This window comes from Rhodamnia argentea, chromosome 6 (genome assembly GCF_020921035.1).
Source record: "Rhodamnia argentea isolate NSW1041297 chromosome 6, ASM2092103v1, whole genome shotgun sequence".
NCBI lineage: Eukaryota > Viridiplantae > Streptophyta > Magnoliopsida > Myrtales > Myrtaceae > Rhodamnia > Rhodamnia argentea.
In genome coordinates, this window is record NC_063155.1 from 3,844,432 (window position 1) to 3,868,664 (window position 24,233).

The 24,233-nt window shown below is 39.2% G+C and overlaps 1 protein-coding gene and 1 long non-coding RNA gene across 2 annotated transcripts; one reads left to right on the forward strand and one right to left on the reverse strand.

Annotated features, from left to right (window-relative positions):
• Positions 1 to 23,717, forward strand: LOC125315659. Its single transcript, XR_007198931.1, has 3 exons — positions 1 to 149; positions 7,789 to 7,801; positions 23,707 to 23,717. It is a non-coding gene; the product is annotated as an uncharacterized LOC125315659 (long non-coding RNA).
• Positions 17,549 to 18,066, reverse strand: LOC115744900 (protein FAR1-RELATED SEQUENCE 7-like). Its single transcript, XM_048281356.1, has 2 exons — positions 17,773 to 18,066; positions 17,549 to 17,686 (listed from the first exon to the last, which is right to left on the reverse strand). Exons 1-2 carry the CDS (start codon positions 18,064 to 18,066, stop codon positions 17,564 to 17,566), a joined length of 417 nt encoding a protein of 138 aa, XP_048137313.1. The 3' UTR covers positions 17,549 to 17,563.
• Positions 23,718 to 24,233: the final 516 nt, after the last annotated feature.

Sequence of the window (24,233 nt, forward strand, 5' to 3'; positions counted from 1 at the left end):
TTATAATATGTCTCAAGTTTGAACCAACAAACGAAATTGACATAAGACGAATTGTTACTTATGTGGACTTTCAAGTATTGAGCAAAGAAAGATGGCACGAGCACGTAATCTTTCTTTGGCAATTGTTAGATGTAAAAAGAAAAAAAAAAGTTAACCATGGACTCTGTTGACTGGAGTGACCGAATTTTAGTGGATATCCAAGATATATCCTGTGGATTCTTAATTTTGAAAAGTTCAAAATGGACTTTTGAATAAGAGATATTTTGGATCTCTTTGGAAGTGGATAAGATGCCTAAGATTTGTTTTGGATTTCTTTCCTGTTGAAATCCAAAGTGGCGTTGGACTATTCAATGTGAGAAGTAGAGTTCAGGCGGTGGACTTCGCATCCATATATATTCATTGAGATCGTGGGTTTTCGGGAGGTCTTGAAGCGGGATTTGGATCCCCTGCCATAGAGGGTTAATGTCGGGGGTAACATAGAACGAAATCCGGTCTTCCATTTGAATCTGAAGGCCGAGATTTGTCCACATCATCTAAAGGAGGGGAGCTCAAATTTTGGGCGGGGAATCTGGATTTCCTAAAAAGAAAATCCAATTTTCTCTCTCCACAATAATCGAACGAAATTTCCTTTCTCTCAAATGTCGTCCTTCCTCCTCCTTTCGCTTTGTCTCTAGTGACGGTCCCCTTCGACGCCAGCCTCCACGGAACCGCCGTCGACCTTCCCGACATTGACCCTAGGGTCCAAACGCGCGTCGGTGGCTTCAAGCCCGAGCGGATATCCGTCTCTCTCTCCTCCTCAACGATTTCTCGCGCCGCAGCAAGGGGAGCAACTCGGCAAGCTACAGAGGACAAGGCAAGTTGTTCTCTCTAACGTATCTACTCATTTTTCCAATGAATGCCAGGTACATGTGTGAGATGCTTCGGATTTCCTGGTGGGGTTCTTCGATTGAGGCGATTCAGAGTCCGATTGTTTTATTTGGCGAGTGAATCGATGTTGGCAAAAGATTGGGGCTTACGAATTTGTGAAGCTTAGAGTTCTTGTAGTTGACTTGCGATTAAATATTGAGGCATATATAAAGACGTGGAAAAACCCTAGAGAGGGGGATGAGAACAAAAAAAACGCAGAGAGTCGTTCTCTGTTTAGAGATCTTTGAGAGAGTCTCTGTGATCAAGAAGGCAATCAAGGAAATCAAGGAGGAGAAGTTCCAAGATCCGCAAGCTAGCACTTGTTTCGTTGGAGACTTCGGTTCGTGTGTGTGGATACCGGTAGAGGCGCAACACTTGGGGCGCTAATCCGGACACAATCGATCGTTAATTTAACTTCGATCCGCAAAAGATACGTCATGAGCTTCTATCGATTTCAATATACGCATGGATCCTGTTTAAGGTTTGGGTGTAGATTTATATTCCGCTGCGTTTTGACAATCCCGAACCCCATCGGTGGTATCAGAGCACCTTGTGATATATTGAAGTTGAATTGTAAATCCTAATTGTTGATACATATGATGTATGCTTGAAATGATTCTTGATTAGGGTTGATGAATTGAAAATACGAATTGATATGATCAATTTGAGTAATTTCACATTGAAACAAATTTGAATTCCCGCACCGATGTGGATTAATGTGATTGATCCAAAGGCGTTTCTTAAGAAAACAGAATTACGAATAGGGATGGCCTTAAGGACGGTTTAATTGAAATCGCTCGCCCTAGCAGGGATAGTTCAAGGGGACGGTCGGTTTCCTGTGAAAACAGAATTGAGACCACCGCAAGGGGTTCTGCCCCTTGACCCCGCAAAGGGGCGCTGCCCCCTTGACCCATGCATGGAATTGTTTGTTCAATTGTTATTAAACCCATTGATTGATGTATCTTGTTGTAATTAGTGATGTTTTGTTTATGTCCACAAGATGTATATATTCATTACTAAATAAACCTCAATAGTCCCAAATAAAATTAAGTAATACAATGATGCTTTTCCAATTATACACCTGTCAAGACTTGAATCGTCAAAAGATGGGCTTGCCAAAGTAGAGTGTCTTTAACTATTTGAGTAAGATATGATGGGTAATGGTTATCCATATGTCAAGATTGGTTTACTTAACGAGGCTATCAAAACAGTTTTGAGCCTCGAGGCATAGAGTTTGGGAATAAGACATGAGATGTTAACCCCAAAAACCAAGAGTTGTATTCGATACAATTGACAAAGAGTTGTTTACCTATATAACCGAGTCTTGAGCGGTAAGCCAAAGTTTACTCAAATCTTGGTGAAATATGGATCTTGGTCCACTATACTTGTAGGGACACATATTATAAAAGTATAGTGAGAGTTTATTATTAATAATATTAATGAACAATTCACTTTGCATATTTGTTGTAGATAATGGCAAATAGCTCTGCATCAAGCTTTTCACTGCGATCTGTCCTTGAGAAGGACAAATTGAATGGTTCAAACTTCTTAGACTGGTATAGAAGCTTGAGAATTGTTCTCAAGTAGGAGAAAAATGATTATGTTCTGGAGAAACCACTTCCCCGGAAGGCACCTCCTTCCAATGCTCCCCATGCTGAAAGGAATGCTTACTAGAAGCATAAAGATGATGCATTGGATGCATCATGTCTAATGCTAGCTACCATGAACTCGGACCTTCAGAAGCATGTTGAGAACGTGGATGCCTATGATATGATTATGAACCTGAAAAATTTATTTCGGGAGCGTGCACGCACCGAAAGGTACCAGACAGTAAATGCCTTAATTGAGTGTAAGCTAGCAAGTGGAAGCTCGGTTAGCCCACATGTCATAAAGATGATAGGTTATATTGAAAACCTGGAGCGGCTGGGCTCTCCCATTAGTCAAGAGTTGGCTACTGACATTATTCTTCAGTCATTGTCTCGTGATTATGACACGTTTGTTATGAACTATAACATGCATAATCTTAATAAGTCTTTGATCGAACCGCATGGTATGCTCAAAACTGCTGAGCAGAATATCAAGAAGGACCATACTCCTAATGTTCTCATGATTCAAAAGGGGAAAGGCTTTAAGAAGCTAGTTAAGGTCAAGGGTAAGGGCATGGGCGCTCAGCCCAAGCCTAAATCCAAGATCAAATCGGGCCCAACTGCTGATGTTGTCTGCTTCCATTGTGGTGACAATGGACATTGGAAGAGAAAGCGTAAGAAATATTTGGAGGATCTGAAGAAGAAGAAGGGAAGTGAGACTTCCACTTCAGGTATTTATGTTATAGAAGTAAATGTTACTACTAGTTCTACTTCATGGGTATTAGATATCGGTTGTGGTACTCACATTTGTTTGAATGTGCAGAAACTAAAACGAAGTAGAACACTCGCAAAAGGTGAAGTGGAACTATGCGTTGGAAATGGAGCAAGAGTTGCTGCGTTAGCCGTAGGAACATATGATATAGCTTTACCTTCTAGCATGATTTTAGAATTGAACAATTGCTACTATGTACTCGCTATACGCGGGAATATTATTTCTGTTTCTTGTTTGGACAAGGAAGGTTTCTGTTTTGATATAAAGAACAATAGTTGTTCATTTTATCTTAATGGATTATTTTATGGTAGCGCCCATATTGTGGATGGGATATATGTTCTGAATCTTGATATGCCAATCTATAATATAGATACAAAAAGGATTAAATCTAATGATTTGAATCCAACCTACCTATGGCATTGTCGATTAGGCCACATAAACGCGAAACGAATTCACAAGCTCCATAGTGATGGGCTATTAAACTCATTTGATTTTGAATCTTTTGATACATGTGAATCTTGTTTAGTCCGAAAAATGATAAAAGCTCCTTTTACTAATCAAAGTGAAACGGCAAAAGAATTATTGGCCTTTATACATACCGATGTATGTGGACCACTAAGTTCTACAGCCAGAGGAGGTTATCAGTACTTTATTACATTTACTGATGATTTCGGTAGATATGGATATATTTATTTGACGAAACATAAATCCGAGCCCTTTGAAAAGTTCAAGTAATTTCAGAATGAAGTACAAAATCAACTTGGCAAGAATATCAAGGCTCTTCGATCCGATCGAGGAGGAGAATATCTAAGCCAAGAGTTCAATGACCATATCAAGGAGTGTGGAATTGTTTCACAGCTCACTCCCCCTGGAACACCACAGTGGAATGGTGTCTCTGAGAGGAGAAATCGAACTTTGTTAGACATGGTTCGATCAATGATGAGTCATTTAGATTGTCCATTATCTTTCCGGGGATATGCACTTGAGACATTTGCTTTCACACTAAATAGAAGTCCATCAAAAGCTGTAGAGAAGACACCATTTGAGATGTGGACGGGAAAAGTTCCTAGTTTGTCTTTTCTAAAGATTTGGGGTTGCGAAGCTTATGTAAAACGTTTACTCTCTAATAAGCTTGGGCCCAAATCTGATAAATGCTTCTTTGTGGGATATCCTAAGGAAACGAAAGGATATTACTTTTACAACCCATCGGAGAACAAAGTGTTTGTTGCTCGCAATGGTATCTTTTTGGAGAAAGAGTTTCTTACTAAAGGATTCAGTGGGAGTAAAGTAAACCTTGAAGAAGTTATTGTGCCACAAGAGAGTGTTCTAGCTCATGGGGAACCTCAATTAGATCTACAAAGAGTTGTAGAGTCTACTTCAGTGGCGCCTATAGTTCGTAGGTCTAAAAGAACACATCGTGAGCCTATGAGATATGGTTTTCATGTGACAGAACATCATAATCTATTGTTAATAGAAAATGACGAGCCTACAACCTATACAGAAGCTATGATGGGCCCAGACTCCAATAAATGGCTTCAAGCCATGAAATCCGAAATAGACTCAATGCATCGAAATAAAGTTTGGACTTTGGTTGATCCACTTGAAGGTGTCGGACCTATAGGGTGCAAGTGGGTTTTCAAGAAGAAAATTGATATGGATGGAAAAGTTCACATCCATAAAGCACGGCTGGTAGCTAAAGGTTTTCAAACAAACTAATGGTATTGACTATAATAAAACCTATTCACCGGTGGCTATGCTTAAATCTATTCGTATTATCCTAGCGTTTACTGCATATTATGACTATGAGATATGGCAAATGGATGTAAAGACAGCTTTCCTTAACGGAAACCTAAATGAGGATGTGTATATGACACAGCCCAAAGGCTTTACATCATTAGATAACGCTGGGAAGATTTGTAAGCTTCAACGTTCTATTTATGGATTGAAGCGGGTATCACGGAGCGGGAATATCCATTTCGATGAAACTGTCAAAGAGTTTGGCTTCATTAGAAACAAAGAAGAAGCTTGTGTATACAAGAAGTCTAGTGGGAGCGCAATTATGTTTCTAGTGTTGTATGTGGATGACATACTACTCATTGGAAATGATATTCCTATGCTTTAATCGGTTAAGACATGGCTAGGAAAATGTTTCTCCATGAAGGACATGGGAGAGGCAAATTACATCTTGGGGATCGGGATCTATAGAGATAGATCAAAGAGACTTATTGGACTGAGTCAAAGTACATATGTTGACAAAGTCATCAATAGGTTTAATATGCAAGACTCCAAGAAAGGTTTCCTCCCGATAACACATGGCATAAGTCTTAGCAAGACTCAGTGTCCTACAACACAAGATGAGCGATACCGCATGAGTAGGATTCCTTATGCATCCGCTGTAGGATCCATCATGTATGCTATGTTGTGCACTCGTCCCGATGTTGCTTGTGTATTGAGCATGACAAGCGGATACCGATCAGATCTAGGAGAACCTCATTGAATAGCTGTTAAAAATATCCTTAAGTACTTGAGAAGAACTAAGGATTTATTCTTAGTCTATGGATGTTGACACCTAATTTTGGCGTTCTCTGTGTTATATAAATTTATTAAACAATAGCATGTCTAATTTATTTTTGTCTTATTGCAAAATAGAAAAATAAAAAATATATATAACTATTTTTTATATAAAAAAAAAAAGAAAGAAAGAAAGAGAAAAAAAAAAGATGAAATGATAAGCTATTGAATATGCATATTTTCTTGTTGTACTATAGAATAATAATAAAAAAATTCAAAAATCAAATTTTATTTTATTATTTTATTTCGTTTTTTTTAAATAAAAAAGAAAAAATAAAAAAAGAAAAAATCGGATCGGGCCGGTTTAACTCATGCCCGCGAGCCTTGTCCTTTTCTCGCTCGGGCTCGCTCGGGTGTGGGCCCATTTTGCATGGGCCTGTCTTGCCTTCCATTATTTTTCCTTTTCTCGGCCCAACTCCCTTCCCTCTATTTTTCTTTCCCACGTGGGTTTGGGCAGACAGCCCATCTTCCCTTCTTTTTTTTGTCCTTAGCCTTCATCTTCCATTTGTTTTGTTAGCCCACTTAGCCCCTCACACACTCACGTCACCTTCGGTTTCACCACACATTTCACGTGGTCAATCATCGCACACGTCTCTATCAACCAGAATTCACGCTTGTCCACGGAAATATACTTGCGGAAGGAGGCAAGAAGAATATAAAGCAAGGAGGAGTGGGCAGGCGGGGGTTCAGCGCAGGCTCCAAAAGGTGGGATCGGAGACCAAAAAAAAAAAGGGAAGGAAAACATAAGCAGGCACAGAGAGGAGATAGAGAAGAGTTGAGGGGGAAGGTGCGAGTTATATGGTTGAAGGGGAAGAACCCTTCTTCCAGTTGATCTCCCGAGTTCATCAGCGGCTTCGTTCATAAAGGTTAGTCTCCTCTCTCGAGTTTGGTTGCACCGTTTCGGCCACGACACTCGCCGGTCCGAGAGCTTCGATTTCTCGGACCGGCGAGCCTTGGGTTTCGGTGAGTTTTAGCCTAGGTAACGAGTTAGTTCACTTCCATCATAGCTTATTGTTTGTTGTCCGAAGTCGAACGGTTGTCTCGGCCTTGCCTTGCTCATATTTTCCATTGCGACCAGCCCACGTCCTAAACGAAATACCCTCGCTTTCGCCATAGACTTTCGCGCAGAATAGTAATCGCTTCACGCTTACTAGCCCCTATATCATTTGTTTTGTCCGCTGCACCTACTTTGTCATGCTCCGTGGACCGTCGTTTGGGACGATCGGCTGTCTGGGATGGCCGGCCCGACGCCAACCAGATTTCTGCCCGTCGCAGCTGAATGCGAGGGCACTTCGGATGAACGGACGCATTCGCGGGTCCGTCTCGGGTGTAGACGCAAAAAGAGGACGAACGGTGAGACGATGCGAGCCCGAGTCCGAGCAACGCGGACGTGAACGTAGGCGACGCGAGTCCGAACGTAGGTGATTGCGAGTTCGGGCTGAAGCGACGCGAGCCCGAATCGAGGCGAGGCGAGGCCAAACAAAAGCGACGCAAGTGTGAATAGAGGGTGACGCAAGTGTGGGCGGGATGACACTCGAGCTCGAACCCACAACGGCGCCAACGCGAAGAGGGAAAAGAGATGTAGGATCGGATCAATGGCGCCTTGCGAGGTAGGCGGACCAAGGCTAGCGGGTTGTGGCGGTAGTTGTTGGCGCCCCGAGGCGACGGTACGGTGAGCGAAACCCGGCTTGGTGGCGAGATGGTCCACAGGAGCGTGACCTAGCGGTGGTGGCAAACGGTTCCCGGCGTTGCGAGGACAAGGCGGGCGAAGGCTGTTGGAGTCATTGGCGTGGCGTCGTCGTCGGGTTTGCAGAGAGGCTAGGACGTCGCATGAAGAAGATGGTGAACAGCACCAGCAAGCCCTTCCACGTTTTTTTTTCTTCTTCTGTTGGTTGTCGTGTGGGCTGGCAAAATAGGGAGGTTGGGCTGGGAAAGATAAAATACGAGAAGAAGAAGAAGAAGAAGAGTGGGCTGGCGTGAAAAAATAAAAGGAGAAGGAGGAGTGGGCTGGCGTAAAAAAAAAATAAAAGGAGAAGGGAGAATGTGCTGGCATGAAAGAAAAAGAAAAGGAAAGTTGGGCTAGGCGTGTAGAAGTTTGGGTCGGTCGGTTGGGCTTGTTTTATTTCATAATCGTAGTTGGGCCCGCATCAAAGCTGTGGAAAGAAGTTCGGGCCTGGGGTGTTCCGTGAAGGGGCCGAAATGAAGAGGACTGAAGGAGGTCTTTTGGGCTCGCGTGAAAATAAGAAAAAAGAAAGGAGAGTGGGCCTGCGCCGGTTTTGTGCAATCCGGGTCCGGCCTGGTCCTCCATCTCGGACCGATTAGGTCCAATGACTGATCCAGTCCGGTCCGAGAACCCGACCCGGACCCGATCCCTTATTAAAAAAATAATAAAATAATAATAAATAATAAAATAAAATAATAAAAAATTCGAAAAAATAATAAAAATTAAAAAAAAAATCAGAAAAATTTCAGAAAATTGAAAAAATGGTTTTTTTTGACCTTTTTACCCCTAATGTGAATTTTAAGCCTGAAATTGGCGTTGATTGAAGACCGATGTCCAGTCCGGTCTGATAATTGTTGTAATTCGACTTTCGAGTCGAAATTGTTTGTTTAAATATTGCCATTATAGATTTGGTCCGCATGTGCTTATCCCGATCTTTATTTGGCATATTTATCTGATTGAGTGTTTACATACACTGTCTTTTGAAAAATTGCCCGTTAATCGCTTTCCCTATATGTTAGGTTAAGGATAAATAGGTAATTGCACAAAATGACAGAAAACATTATGCATGATCATTTAATATTGGTTAGATACCTGGTGAGTTTAAAATGATATGCGGAATGTGTGGTTACCTTAGGAAAGATCAACCGGTTAGGTACCGAAAGGGCGCTAATTATCTAATTAGCGTAAACAAGTCCCCGAACTTAGAAACTCCGGTTGCGTAGGAATCGAGATAACCCTCCCGTGTCTCGATTGGTTTCTAGCCGACCCCAATAGGCTAGTGGCGACTCTTAATAGCATTTTAATTTGCTAATCGGTAAAAAGAAATCCAATGTCACGCGAGGTAGGACTTGGGAGAGTCCACGCCATTGATCTATGGCAATACCTCTAAACCCCGCCGGACCCTCCGCGGGAGGCCGAAGGCGAGGTCGCGACAATGGAGGTGAGGAACGGATCACCGTAAGTGGTTACACCGATGCTAGTTTCCAAACCGACAAAGACGACTTTCGATCGCAATCGGGATTTGTCTTTTGTGTGAATGGTGGAGCGGTGTGCTAGAAGAGTTCCAAACAGAACACCGTTGCGGATTCTACGATAGAAGCCGAGTATATTGCTGCTTCTGAAGCATCAAAGGAAGCTGTTTGGATTCGAAAGTTCATAGAAGAACTAGGAATCAGTCCTACTAGTTTGAATCCAGTAGACCTTTATTGTGACAACAATGGGGCCATAACTTTGGCTAAAGAGCCTAGGTCTCACCGGAAGACCAAACATATACTCAGAAAGTATCACCTCATTCGAGAATTCATTGAAAGAAGCGATGTCAAGATGTGCAAAGTTGCAACGGAGTTGAATGTAGCTGATCCGTTGACGAAGGCTCTTCCACAATCTAAGCATGAGCGTCATTGTAACGCTTTAGGCCTTAGACACATTAGTGATTGGTCTTGATGTGAGTGGGAGTATATGTAATATACATTTGCATTGTTCATTAATAGAATATATGTTATCTTTGATTTCAATTTAATTTGAGTATATGATTATATGCGAAATCTTAGTCCCTTGACTATTGAATATCATTAATAGATAATCAAATGCACGATTTGATCATGAAACTCTATTAATAGAATGGATATTAATATTCTAAATGTCTCTAGTCAATTGTCATTGAGCATTGGGACGCCAATGGTGTTTGAGACTAGCATGTGAGTCAATTGATGACCAAGTTTCACGGGTCATGAATATAGCGATATAAAGTTGATCACATGGAATACATGTTGGAGAACATTGTATTAGACAGACCCACCATGAGAATACTGTAGGATTGTTATATAATGTCATTAGCATTTGTCGTCACAGCTATAGAGTATAGTCCTTTGACTCGAGTCTGTCGTCGTTTCTTAGACGTAGATTGGCATGCTTTAACATTACCAAACGTCAGCTGTAATAGGTGATTATAAAAGTAATGGCTGGGCATGTCATGAATCATGCTGAGGGATGTGAGTAGACAAGATGGGATTTGTCCCTCTCATATAACGAGAGTATGATATCTTGGCCTCCCGTAGAGTTGAGACTGTGAAATGCATGGTCATGCTCAAGTGAGTTGAGGAGTCAACTACTTGGTTTGACTGTCTAGCTGTGGTATCGGGAAAAAGAGTTTGAGCTATATAAGGATGACACTTGTCCTGCCTTATGCTTGACTTGGACATCAAGTGACAAAGGGACTTCGTTTGTCGATTGGTTCCAAGTGCAAGTGGGAGATTGTTAGCGGTCCGCCTTAGGAACTAATCAACGTTGATGCTCTAACATTAGTTGTGGATTAGGTTGTGTCGAAAAACGACATTCACTATGCTTAGGTAGTCATAATGTGTTGCGAGAGACCGCTTATGACTTGTGGGCCAAAAAGGGTTTTGGGCACCTTGCTAATGTCTAGTGAACCTACGGGGTCGCACACAATAGCAAACCGAGTTTATATTTTCTCTATGCCTTGATCTACTTAAGAAGTAGGTTTTAATTTATTCTCCTATTCTAAATATCTACACGATCGTGCGTGTTATGAGATAACGATGAAACGCACGATTGGAGATAGATGGTTTGGCGGGCCCGAGCCGCTCAGCCCCACTTCTTTTGTTACGCGTAAATATTGAGGCGTATATAAAGACGTGGAAAAACCCTAGAGAGGGGGATGAGAATAAAAAAAAAGCAGAGAGTCGTTCTCTGTTTAGAGATCTTTGAGAGAGTCTCGGTGATCAAGAAGGCAATCAAGGAGGAGAAGTTCCAAGATCTGCAAGCTAGCACTTGGATCGTTGGAGACTTCGGTTTGTGTGTGTGGATACCGGTAGAGGCGCAACACTTGAGGCGCTAATCCAAACACAATAAATCGTTAATTTAACTTCGATCTGCAAAAGGTACGTCATGAGCTTCTATCGATTTCAATATACGCATGGATCTTGTCTAGGGTTTGGGTGTAGATTTATATTCCGCTGCATTTTGACAATCCCGAACCCCATCAATTTTTACTCTAGCGTGGACTATGAGTAATAGGCACCTTTACTCTAAGTTAACAGTATCTCCCTCTTGTTCCACTACTTATGCTTCGATAAGTTGATGGCAACTTTATAGCTAGACCTAGACTTACCCAAAAGATGATGCGAGGTTTGATTTGTTGTTTGGTTAGACGGGGTCTTACTAGGACGATTACCTGTCTCACGTTCTTCATGGATGTTGGATATTTGAGGTTTGTGTGCTGTTGGGCCGATGTACCATTTGAGTTTTTCCAACAGCCTTCATCTAATCGGTGGTGTTTCTTATCTTCTTGAACTATGGTTCTTTGCATGAATCAATTAGACAAAATGTGCTCATGTCCTTGGTTAGCGATGACGTTGCCTTGCATTAAAAATTCTGAATGAGTAAACAAACTGGCGATTCTGTTTGGGACAGAAAGATCTTACCCATATGTTGTATTGAACTTGATTGATCGAGGACTTCCTGGAGCTAGATAGCTTACTCGCGAACATGATTGGACTACATACTCTAATTTATGAAAAATTTTGAACTTGTTTACAAAAATTGTGGACACTAGTAAGATGACATGCTAACTCAGCCGTAGTGGAGGAGGGCCTCATCCATATATATTCTCTCTATTGCACTTTGATACTTTTAGGAATGCAGATGCTCTAATTTAGAAGTTCAAAGCTTGGTTGATTGCCAATCATTAGAAAATTTGCTGCTTCATCTATTGGTTGTCGCATTTTTTTGGTTTTGTAACTTCTCATATGCTACAAGGAACTTGCTAATCTCACTTGATTTTGTTCGGTGGATAATTTTTTAGGTTTCTCATCAAGGTGGTTACTTTGATCTTCACACGAATGCTTTGTAAATTGAATGCTAATGCCCCTTAGTGTTGTATGTCACTTCTCTATGCTATTTTAGGTTTGTTGAAATGCCAAAGGAATACTATGTTGTTTTCAATGGCTGTAATATCGGCATATACGATAGTTGGCCTCAAACTGAAGTTTAAGTAAGTGATTTTAGTAATGCTAATTACAAAGGATATAACAATTGAGAAGCCGCAAAACAGGCATACTTGAAATTTTTCAATATGAAGGAGTTGCCAACGACAATTCATTTACCTACACTATTTCGTCCCAATAATGAACATGTGAAGCAAGTATGTTAGTTCCTTACTCTTGTAATAAGACACTTTAATTTTTCAATGGTTTAGGGATGTAACAATTATATGATTTCTTGTTATGTCTAATCGGGACGATGATTGTCCCAGTGGTTGTAGCCGTATAATTAGAGATATGGAAATAGAGTTGGAACAAACCCGATTTGAGCTGGAACAAACCCGAAGGGAGCTGGAACATAGCCAATGTTTGCATCGATTGACTATACAAGAATTGGAACATACCCAAGGTTTGCTTCGATTAACTGTACATGAGCTACGTAATGCAAGGGAGGTGAATGACAACTTCCGAGATATGATTAGTGGCTTCGGGAATGTCAACATCGATTAGAAATGCTTTTTGCATTATTGTTTTGTGGAAGATCTAGCTTGAACTTATAGGATGTGAAAAAGATTTTAGTATCTGCATTTATGCCTTTGTAATCACTCAAAAGTACATGCTACCTTGTTTCTGGAGATTTGGAGCTTCTTAATGAATATTACTAAGTAAATGTGACTACCTTTTATATTTGGTCCTCTCTCTGTTAAAGATTCTTTGCATATGGCTTATACGCTCATACGGAAGGATGATTGGTAATCTCGAAGACAGGTTTTCATGTTTTTGCTGCTAAGAATTGTTTGTGTTTTTTTTTGCGGGGCACAGAATGACTTAGTGTTTTTTTTCTTAATACAACCTACCTTTGTTGAAGTTTTTCCCTCTAAGTCGCAGACAGGTTTTCATGTTTTTGCTGCTGAGAATTGTTTGCATACGCCTTATATGCTCTTAATGCTTTTTTTTGCACTTTAGAACAGTCGGGGTTGGTCAATGAAGGTTGTGTAAGGAACACAGTAACATCCTGCTATGAGAGATATTCAGACTAGTGAGTAATGACATCTTGAAAGGAGGATAGGCATGAGGAGTCTCGTATTCCTTTCCATTCCTCCACTCTGTCTTGGACATTACTTCATCATCTAACCTGCATTTCTTTCTTTGATATGTATATATGCAAATCTTCTTTCCTTATTGATCAAAATGAATTTTACTTTTCTTTTTCATGTCCCCCTTTTGATTTTTTTTTTACTTTTCTTTTATGAAAAAAAAAAGTTTCCGATTCTACGCTAAAAAGGGCTTCGAATTAAAAAAGTGCGAAACATGAATGAAAAACCGAGGTCGAGTGCAAATTATATAAATGATGTGAGTTTGCACAAAGCGGATTACCTTTTTTTTACTTTTTTTTTTCATGTCCCCCTTTCGAATTCTTTTTTTACTTTTCTTTAATGAAAAAAAAAGTTTCCAATTCTACACTAAAAAGGGCTTTGCATTAGAAAAGTGCGAAACATGAATAAAAAATCGAGGTCAGGTACAAATTATATAAACCACGTGAGTTTGCATAAAGGGGATTACCTTTTTTTTTTTACTTTTCTTTTATGAAAAAAAAAAGTTTACGATTGTACACTAAAAAGGGCTTCGCATTAGAAAAGTGCGAAACATGAATGAAAAACCGAGGTCATGTACAAATTATATAAACAACGTGAGTTTGCACAAAGTGGATTACCCATTTTTTACTTTTCTTTTTCATGTCCCCCTTTCGAATTTTTTTTTACTTTTCTTTTATGAAATTTTTTTTTTTCCGATTCTATGCTAAAAAGGGCTTCACATTAGAAAAGTGTGAAACATGAATGAAAAACCAAGGTCAGGTACAAATTATATAAACGACGTGAGTTTGCACAAAGTGGATTACCTTTTTTTTTTACTTTTCTTTTTCATGTCCCCCTTTTGATTTTTTTTTTACTTTTCTTTTATGAAAAAAAAAAGTTTCCGATTCTACGCTAAAAAGGGCTTCACATTAGAAAAGTACGAAACATGAATGACAAACCCAAGTCGGGTACAAATTATATAAATGACGTGAGTTTGCACAAAGCGGATTACCCTTTTTTTACTTTTCTTTTTCATGTCCCCCTTTCGAATTTTTTTTTTACTTTTCTTTTATGAAAAGAAAAAGTTTCCGATTCTACGCTAAAAAGGGCTTCACATTAGAAAAACGCGAAACATGAATGAAAATCTGAGGTCAGGTACAAATTATATAAACGACGTGAGTTTGCACAAAGCGGATTACCTTTTTTTTTACTTTTCTTTTTCATGTCTTCCTTTCGAATTTTTTTTAACTTTTCTTTTATGAAAAAAAAAAGTTTCCGATTCTACGCTAAAAAGGGCTTCGCATTAGAAAAGTGCGAAACATGAATGAAAAACCGAGGTGGGGTACAAATTATATAAACAACGTGAGTTTGTACAAAGCGGATTACCTTTTTTTTTATTTTTTTTTTCATGTCCCCCTTTTGAATTTTTTTGACTTTTCTTTTATGAAAAAAAAAAAGTTTCCGATTGTATGGTAAAAAGGGCTTCGCATTAGAAAAGTACGAAACATGAACGAAAAACCCAGGTCAGGTACAAATTATATAAATGACGTGAGTTTGCACAAATGGGATTGCCCTTTTTTTACTTTTCTTTTTAATGTCCCCCTTTCGATTTATTTATTTATTTTTCTTTTATAAAATTTTTTTCCAATTGTATGCTAAAAAGGGTTTCGCATTAGAAAAGTACGAAACATGAATGAAAAACCGAGGTCGGGTACAAATTATATAAACGTGGTGAGTTTGCACAAAGCGGATTACCCTTTTTTTTACTTTTCTTTTTCATGTCCCCCTTTCGAATTTTTTTTTACTTTTCTTTTATTAAAAAAAAATGTTTCCGATTCTAAGCTAAAAAGGGCTTCGCATTAGAAAAGTGCGAAACATGAATAAAAAACCGAGGTTAGGTACAAATTATATAAACGCCATGAGTTTGCACAAAGCGGATTACCCTTTTTTTTACTTTTCTTTTTCATGTCCCCCTTTCGATTTTTTATTTTATTTTTCTTTTATGAAAGAAAAAGTTTCCGATTCCGAGCTAAAAAGGGCTTCGTATTAGAAAAGTGTGAAAGGGGATGTAAAACAATTACATCGAATGAAGTCGGAACAAAAAGTCATCTTTAAATCCAAAATTCTAGGAACATACGAGCAACAAAAGCAGAAGAGAAAAAAAAGAAAAAGAATAAGGGATGAAATGGTAGTGAATGGAAAACAAAAAACGCAACCGGGTCCCCCATAAATAAAACATTGACTAACAATAAAACATTGAGTATTTAGTCAAGCATGAAACATTAGGAAGTAATAGTACCCAGCTTAAAACATTAGAAGAGTTGAAAAGCTTCGGATCAACAGGAGGGAAGGATGTAGTTCGGGGAAGACTACCATAGAACCAAGCTTCGAATCAACGTTTCCCATTTTGACAGCCTCTCTACATTCGTCAACCAAAGAGTTGAAAAGCTCAATCTGTGCTTCAACCAAAGCTGCAGCAAATGATCCATGAACCTCCGAAGCAATAAAATTTATTTGATTCTCATTTCCAAATTTCATAACCTACATAATCGGAGAAACAAGATGATGAAATTACTTCCCACCTTCTACTAACCTGGAAAAGAAAATCACATTTTTGTAAAATGATTTTCGAAAGAGTATCTGTTTTTTAAATCATTTTCTAGCAAGCACCGGATTGAGTAATATCAAGTAACAACAAACTTATTAATAAACTTTAGAAATGACTTGAAGTACGAACAAAATTGAAGTAGCATTACCTCATTTTAAATGGGAAGCGTGTTTTATACGTGCATCAAAAATTTCCTCCAAGACGAAGAGCATATTCCGTAAAACATGCAACGGAAATTTACTGAAGACAAATAATGATGAACAAAGACGATGAAGAGAAAGAAGCCTTTGGCTTATGTTAATTGAATAGTTCTGCAGTCACGGAGATACCCGTTCTTACAAATTTTAGCAGCTTCCAACCACCAAACCTAAACAAGAAAAACTAGCATGTCCCTTATGATTCTTAAGAAAAAAATGGGAAAACTACATTAGAAGTGCCATAACTTTTGTACGGCGTTTACTTGAGTGCTATAACTTTCAAAACGTTCACTTAAGTGCCATAACTTTCAAAAATCGTTCACTTGAATGCCATGCTGATGTGGCAGCTGGAAAGGCGACGTGGCATGCCGGAAAGCCGACGTGGCACGCCGAAAAAGTTGCTGTAGCACTCAAGTGAACGATTTTGCTCCGACGTGACACTCAAGTGAACGATTTTTGAAAGTTATGGCACTTAAGTGAACGTTTTAAAAGTTATGGCACTTAAGTGAACGCCGTACACAAGTTATGGTACTCATGGTATACTTATCCCGAAAAAAATAACCCAGCTTGTAAATATGTATCTGCCTTCGAAAAATTCTCCTGGAGATTTACAAATAAAAGGTATGAGACATCCAAGGAAGGAATGTAACAGCACTAGCCCTCAAATCACTTGGCAACATAGAAAACATCGTTTTCAAGCATTAACAATTTATTTGCAAGCCAATGCTAAGAGTACCGCCAGAGCCACCTTCTCCAATAACGTTGTTTCGTTTAAGTTGTGTCTTGCTAGCAGAAATTACTGGTCAAACTAATTAGAAATTGTATTGAGTAACAATAAAACATTACATAGTAATAGCCAAGTTACTTTAAACCGATGAAGATTTTTTAGTTTCGTTTCCCTCAAAACTTTAGGAAGAAACCTCTCTAGCAGGGTATGATAATATGACATCAAACATTCCTTAGAATCTACAAAGTAGATGAGCTCTCTACAGGACAAACAGCAATACCTGAAATCGTAGCATCTTTTTGAAATATATGAACTTGGAATGGGGCTGTATCTTCTAAGTTCGAGGGGAGCTAGTGAGGCTGCATAGCCAAGCTCATAAGCCTAAACATCCACAATGAAATGTCCCAAGTGTTAGTAAATATGAAAAACTCTGCCCCTCGGAAAGTGAAAACCATTAATCTAGACAACAAATCCACAACTTTCACAAATAGACATAACAAATCGGAAATTAGCATGCATGATAACATGAACATAATAAGATGAACATAACTTAGTGCAAATAGAATAGTGCATTACCCGTCACCAAGCGATTCTATCATGGAAAGCATATTGAAGACTTGTGGTGCCTCAAAACCCGGAGAGTTATTGTAACTTCCAAGAACTTGAGGTGCACAAGAAGCTTGTGAAGAAGCTTGATGTACGTCTCCTTGCTTCTTTCTTTTTCTTTTATTCTTCTCTAGATAGCTCTTATGTCGCTTTCCTCCTTTGCGTCCATCTTTCTTCTTGAGGCCTGTACATTTTGCAACGAGACTCGTATCTTCATTTACGCTTGTCAAATTTCTCCGAGACTCACCTCCAAGTGGCATTTCATTGAGAGATTTGTTTATGGTCAAGATCATCTTCTTGCTAAATTCATATCTCCGAATAGTTTGTGAGCCCTTGAGCCCTTGACTGCTATCTTCACAAACTTGGGACACACCTCTCTATATCTATCAGTAACATTCATGTCACCATTCCCCTAAACGAATATATAGAATTTATTAGAAGTTACCAATAAATTAGAATACTAAATTGAGTAAAACAGAATATAATGATAATTTATACCTGAGTATCTAAACCATGCTTCTCGAGTATTCCATCTCTTGCTTCACGTGTCCATCTCTTCAAAATGTAAGCACTAGGAATTAACTTTATGTCTAAGTTATCAAGCACCTTCAACGCATGGCAACATAATATCCCAACGGTCTCAAAATGATTACAAGCACAATTTACCACTTCATTGCTTGGGCCACCCGTGACCTTATACTTTGGATCATTTGTACCAAATGAACCAACAACATATTCTCGCAAGATACCCATCTCATTACGTTCCTTGATAACTAGGGATAAAGTTTTCATCCATTATGTCTGAAAATTTTCAAACATTGAAGGTGTATAGACCTTACTTGCTTGTTGCAACATAGGTGATGTCTGACACAAAATTGTTAGCAATTTCTCTCTAGCATTAAACTCAGCCTGTAACTCTTTGTACTGCTTATCGTTCACAACCTTATCAAATCTCTTGAAAAATCCATTTAGATTTATATTACATGCAAGATAATCCTTCAAATCTCCATTCAAACTCTCACTCAATTGTGTACTACGTATCCTCAAGGTCACTATAGATTTCATATAACATCTAGCCCACTTCTGTTTCAACCTATATAGATTTTGGAGCCAAGAATTATCGGTAGCTTCATATGTTGAAAGTAATGAATCCCAAGCCTCTTCAAATTTTTTCCCTTATACATATTCATACACAAGCTTCTTTAAATCATTCAAAAAATTAGATCCATTCCTCATTAAATAACCAACATTTTTCATAGCATTTTGCATTAGATGCCATGTACACAATCCATGTCTTGTCTCGGGAATCACCTCTTCTAATGCCTTCGACATTGCTGCATCTTGATCAGTAAAAATTGTTGTTGGCCTCCTATATTTGTGTGCTCCCAAGAATGTTTCGAAAAGCCATTTGAATGCATCAACGGTTTCATCATATAAAAGTGCAGCCCCAAAAATCACAAGCTCTCTATGGTGATTGAATCCAATAAATACACCGAGTGGCCTGTACTCTTTGTTGGTGGAAAATGTTGTGTCAAAGGTCACAACATCACCAAAAAGGGCATAATCAATAACCATTTTAGAATCTGCCCAAAATATGTTTGTTATTTGCTCATTACTATCAAGTTGAACAACATAAAATAAAGATGTGTCTAAGATCTGTCATTTTTCAAAGTACTTCAATAAACATCCCGTGTCTCTAAACTCCATATCTCTCCCTCGTTTAGTGTAAACATAGTTTTTCACATCAACCCTCGTGTAACCAACATTTTCTCTTCCCTCGGATTGTACACTAGACAAGCCATGCTACTGTCTCTGTGTGAGGCCCGCATTGTCGCCCAACACAATTTGCTGAGCTTGGACGTTGCTTATTTGCCTATGTAACCGTATCAAGCGAGTACACTCTGCAAAGTGGAGTGGATGGGAATGCATTGGCTCAAAATTATACACAAAATATTTACTGCTCTCTCAAACTAATTTGATTCCCATTCGGGCATGGCAGTCTATCCTCGTTTCAGGCCTAGGCTTTTTTACTAATTCCAGCCGTTTATCTTTTTGTCGATGTCCCTCTTTTGCACAACAAAAGCATGTAGAAGTTATGGAACCATCCTCCCTTTATTAGTAACTCTCCTACGTACACCGAAACCAATTTTTAATGCATACATCTTCCAACACTCCCATGCCTCATCTACATCATTAAATTCCATACCCATTTGTGGAGTCTAATCATTACCGCTGATAAAATCACACAAAAACATAGTGGACAAAGTGACGTCATTAGACGATAAACTTGAACAACAAACAATAAAACATAAGAAAAACTAACATACTTTCATGAAGACATTACTTACCTTGTGACATCATCATCTATTTGAGAGGGAGTCTCCATTTGAGGGATAATTTGACAGCTAGTACCAAGCATGGTAGTTAGTGCTCCCTCCCTATCCATTTGAGAGGGAGTCTCTCAATGGCTCTTCTGAAGATCTAAGTGTCTGAAGGTAGTTTATCTTCAAACTAAGAAAAGCATCACTTATCATTAGAAGTCAATTTATGAAAGCTCTTGGAATGAGAGAGAAAAGCACAAGAGACAAATTCCAAACTAATAAGATGTCTAAAAAAAGCATCACTTCTCGAAAAAAGCATCACTTCTATAGGTATCCTAATCTAATCTCGGGAAAAGGGTGTAATGCTTAGAAAGGGAAAAAAACTATATTATTCATTATCATGCTAAACTTCCCTTTACAATTGTCGTTTATATTTATATTAAAAAAAATGAAGGCCTACCCCCGAGCTACATTCTACCATTACATTGTCCGAGGTAGGGAGTTATAATTTTTTACATTTTTTACATTTTAACGAACAACTACTGAGAGGATTCTTAAAATGCTTCTCTCAAACAAGCTAACATAAAAACAAAACAAAGAAAAAGATGAAACGTCTTCTTTTCACCAAAAGAAAATTTGTTTTAAGAGGAGCATATAAGTAAGAAATACTAATTACTAAACATTATATTACCCGCCCCAATTGCAGTCACCCCAACTTTTAATCCACCAATAGCAGAGACTACCGCATCGGGAAAAAACAAGAAAATTATGAGGATATGGCCTACAATGATGATGTAGACCTACAATTCCAAGTAAATAACCCACATGCATATTGAACACAAAAAAATACACTGCCTTAAAGACATCCCAATGGAATGTTTGAGGATCAAATGAGAACTTGACATTGCCGGCGTAACAACCCCATCAGCAATAACCACGGAAGTACTAGCAAGCACTAGAATAAGAAGCAACTTTTTCAACGTGAGTGAATTTTCTAGCCTTTCCTTTATCCTTAAGGATCTCTCAAGTTTCGAGGATGGCACTTTTTGTCTAAAGGATGATATTCGGACATCGGATGGAAGCTAGTTTGGGAGAAGACCGACTTTGACACGTCTACAAATCAATGAGTATAAGGCGAACATGCCACCTGCAGAAAGTTAGAGCCATTAGGAGAACTTCAAAGTCACCAACAAATTCAAACAGTAGAATATTGGCAAAGAAATAAAAAGAACATATCACAACATGCAAAAGGAAAGAACAAGATTTACACACACACACACACACACACACACACACACACACACACACACACACACACACACACACTAGGCGCTCAATAGATTATATCAAACAACATCAACATTGTATGTATCTAAACCAATAAGGTGTCTGAGAAAGAAGATCCGTTCCACAAACCATGTAATGGAATTATATATACCGAGATGCACTTCATGTGTCCTTGCGGGGCCTTGAAGTCTCAAAGTTGTTCCAGTGACTAGATATAGAGTATGAAAGCCCGGGCCAAGACCAATAATCGCTTTCTTTCGACCAATTTTAGTCCAAACAATTCATTTGGCGTTTCCAAATTCCTTTTATAGCAAAATTTCCTCATCTAAGGCAGGCTTCCATGTCCTTGAAATAGAAAAGGAAAGAGCCTACAAAAAAACTAGAAATTGGAGGGAGGCGTCGCTCCGGGCCAATTTTGGACGGCACACATTAACATCCAAGAAGCTGGAGAGACGAAAACAAAAGTTACTCAGCAATTCATAAGCATTGTTAATCTTGATGATTTCAATCTGGACACAACACGGATAATGAATACGGAATGTGGATGTGGCCAATGCAATCTTCCATTTCATTTGTGACAATATTACTTCACTTTTTTGCAAAAACCCCGATCGAGGAAGCGCTCTTAAATTGACTGGCTGTTAGGAAACAATCATATGCACAACAATTTTTACTATCCTTTATGGGCTGTCAAAATAAACTACTTCAATGGCAAACAAGCTAAAGAGGCAGATTGAAAAGGAAGGTTCTATTCTTAAGCATCAAACTCACGTAAAACTAACTCCAACATCTTCTTTTCACATACCAAATGTTTTCTTACAGTCGACTCAAGTGTTTGAGCATTCTTAACACAATATTGGTCTACTTAAGAGCGGCTCAAGGCAAGCTAATCAGTACATTTAGATGCAGAGCAAAGTTCCGGACTCACCAACATGAGTTAAACCGAAAAATCCTAAAAACTTCTCAAGAATGCTAAATCATAGAAACCAAATCTGAAGAAGAGAAGCGGAGATTGATCGAGCACCAACATGTAATTGAGGAGATCCACACGGAGTCGTAATTGGCGGAGAGAGAGATGGATATGTGCTCGGGTTCGAAGCCACTTACGCGCCTCTTGATTTGGTGTTGGGAAGGTCGACGGCGGTTCCGTGGATGTTGGCGTCAAAGAGGAGCATCGCTGGAGCGAAAGGAGGAGGCGGATGGCGCAAGTTTGATAGAAAGAGGTGAAAGCGGACATTTCACGAGGGAGAAGGTCGATTTATAAGATTTGATGAGAGAGAAAAATATTTTTTTTTATTTTTTATTTAGAAAATGCTGGTTTCGTACCCAAATGTTGAGCTGCCATCACCCGAATGACGTGGCATAATATGGGGCGTCGGATGCGAAGGGGCGGTCAGATTTCACTATATGTCACACCTGCCATTAACCCTCTATGGCGGGGGATCTGTATCCCTTGAAGCGCCGACTATAGAGTGCTTGTTAGTGGTTTTCTCCGTGGGTCTTTTATTTGTAGAATTACATCACTAACTTGTGTGTTCTAGTTGAGAAATTCTTGTAGTACGAATTTGTGTTTAATTCTTTTGCGAGATTGAGAGATTATTTTACTAAGAGTTGAGGGCTAAATACTGTGTGTATTATTGGATATAATTGGGGTTGGGAAATACTGAAAGTGTTTGAGTTACTTGAGTTTGGTTTGTAATCTCCGTGTATCACTTAATCTATAGTGGAATTCGTTGCTGCTCTTCCCGTGGGCGTAGGTCTCTACGATCGAACCACATATATCCGGTGTTCGATTTATTTTCTTGTTCTATCTATTTATCGTTCGATCGCTTGGCTCCTTGCAACAATTGGTATCAGAGCTAGGCTTATCGAGTTGAAGCGAATCGATGGTGACGGAAGAAGTAAAAGTGAAAATCGACGGGTTTGAGGGGAAGTACTTTAGTTTCTGGAAGATGCGGATCGAAGACTATCTATATTAGATGAAGCCGCACTTGCCTCCGTCCGGGGAGAAACCGGAGACGATGAAGCGAGCTGATTGGGAACCGCTGGATAAATGAGCGCCGGGTGTTATTCGATTAATTTTGGCTCGTAACGTCGCATTTAATATCTTCAAGGAGAAGACCACTGTGGGTTTGATGAAAGCTCTATCGGATATGTACGAGAAGCCCTCTGCGATCAACAAGGTCTATTTGATGCGATGTCTGTTTAATTTGAAGATGAGTGAAGGTGCATCTGTTACTAATCATATTAATGAATTCAATATGATCGTTAGTCAATTGAGTTTAGTTGATATTGACTTTGAAGATGAGGTATGTACTTTGATTCTATTATCCTCATTGCACGATAGCTGGAATACTATCATTATCGCTGTTAGTAATTCGTTTGGATTAACAAGTTTGACGTTTGATCGTATTTGATATTTGATTTTAAGTGAGGACATCCATAAAAGAGAATCTGGCGAATATGTATCTATTGCTTTAGTAGGTGAAAATAGAGGAAAAAACGATACTCGTGGTAGTAGAAGTAGTATGAACTCGAATAGACGCAGTTGGTCTAGGACTGGTGGTGCTGTCTGTTGGAATTGTAGCAAGAGAGGGCATCATAGAAGGAATTGTTTTAAGCTGAAAAACGAAACGAGCAAGGGAATTAGAGTTGAATCCGTAGATGATGTTGCAACCGTAGCTGATAATTTCGATAGTGTCGATAGGGTCTTGTCTGTCGGTGCGAATTTGTCATTTGACGGATGGATTATGGATTATGGTTGTTTTTTTCATGTTACATCAAACAGAAACTGGTTTGCTACTTATCGGTGCACGGATAGTAGTAAAGTATAATTGGGCACAACATTGAATGCGATGTTGTGGGTGTTGGTGATATTAAAATCGGGATGCATGATAGTATTGTGAGGACATTGACTGGGTAAGACACGTTCCAAAATTGAAAAAGAACTTGATTTCCTTGGGAACCCTAGATTTAGTTGGATACAAGTATTTTTCACAAGGTGGAGTTTTGAAGGTTGTTCAAGGTGCTCTGGTGATAATGAAAGGAATCAAGCATGGCGGCCTGTATGAACTTCAAGGTGAGACATTGACAAGTTTCGCTCCCGAGACGTCGACATCCGTTCGAGAGTCTAACGATTGCTCAAGTAAAACCCGGGTGTCTATGCCGAAGCACAAGTTTGATGTTGTTGTCGGGAATACATGATCGAGAGCTTTGATTGAAATGGAGACTGGTAAGCCGATCAAGCATGTGAGAACCGACAGTAGCATGGAGTCCCGCTCAAAGCTGGTAAACAAATTCTGCATGAAAAAGGGCATAGTGAAACACCGCACTAGTGCTAATAGACTACAA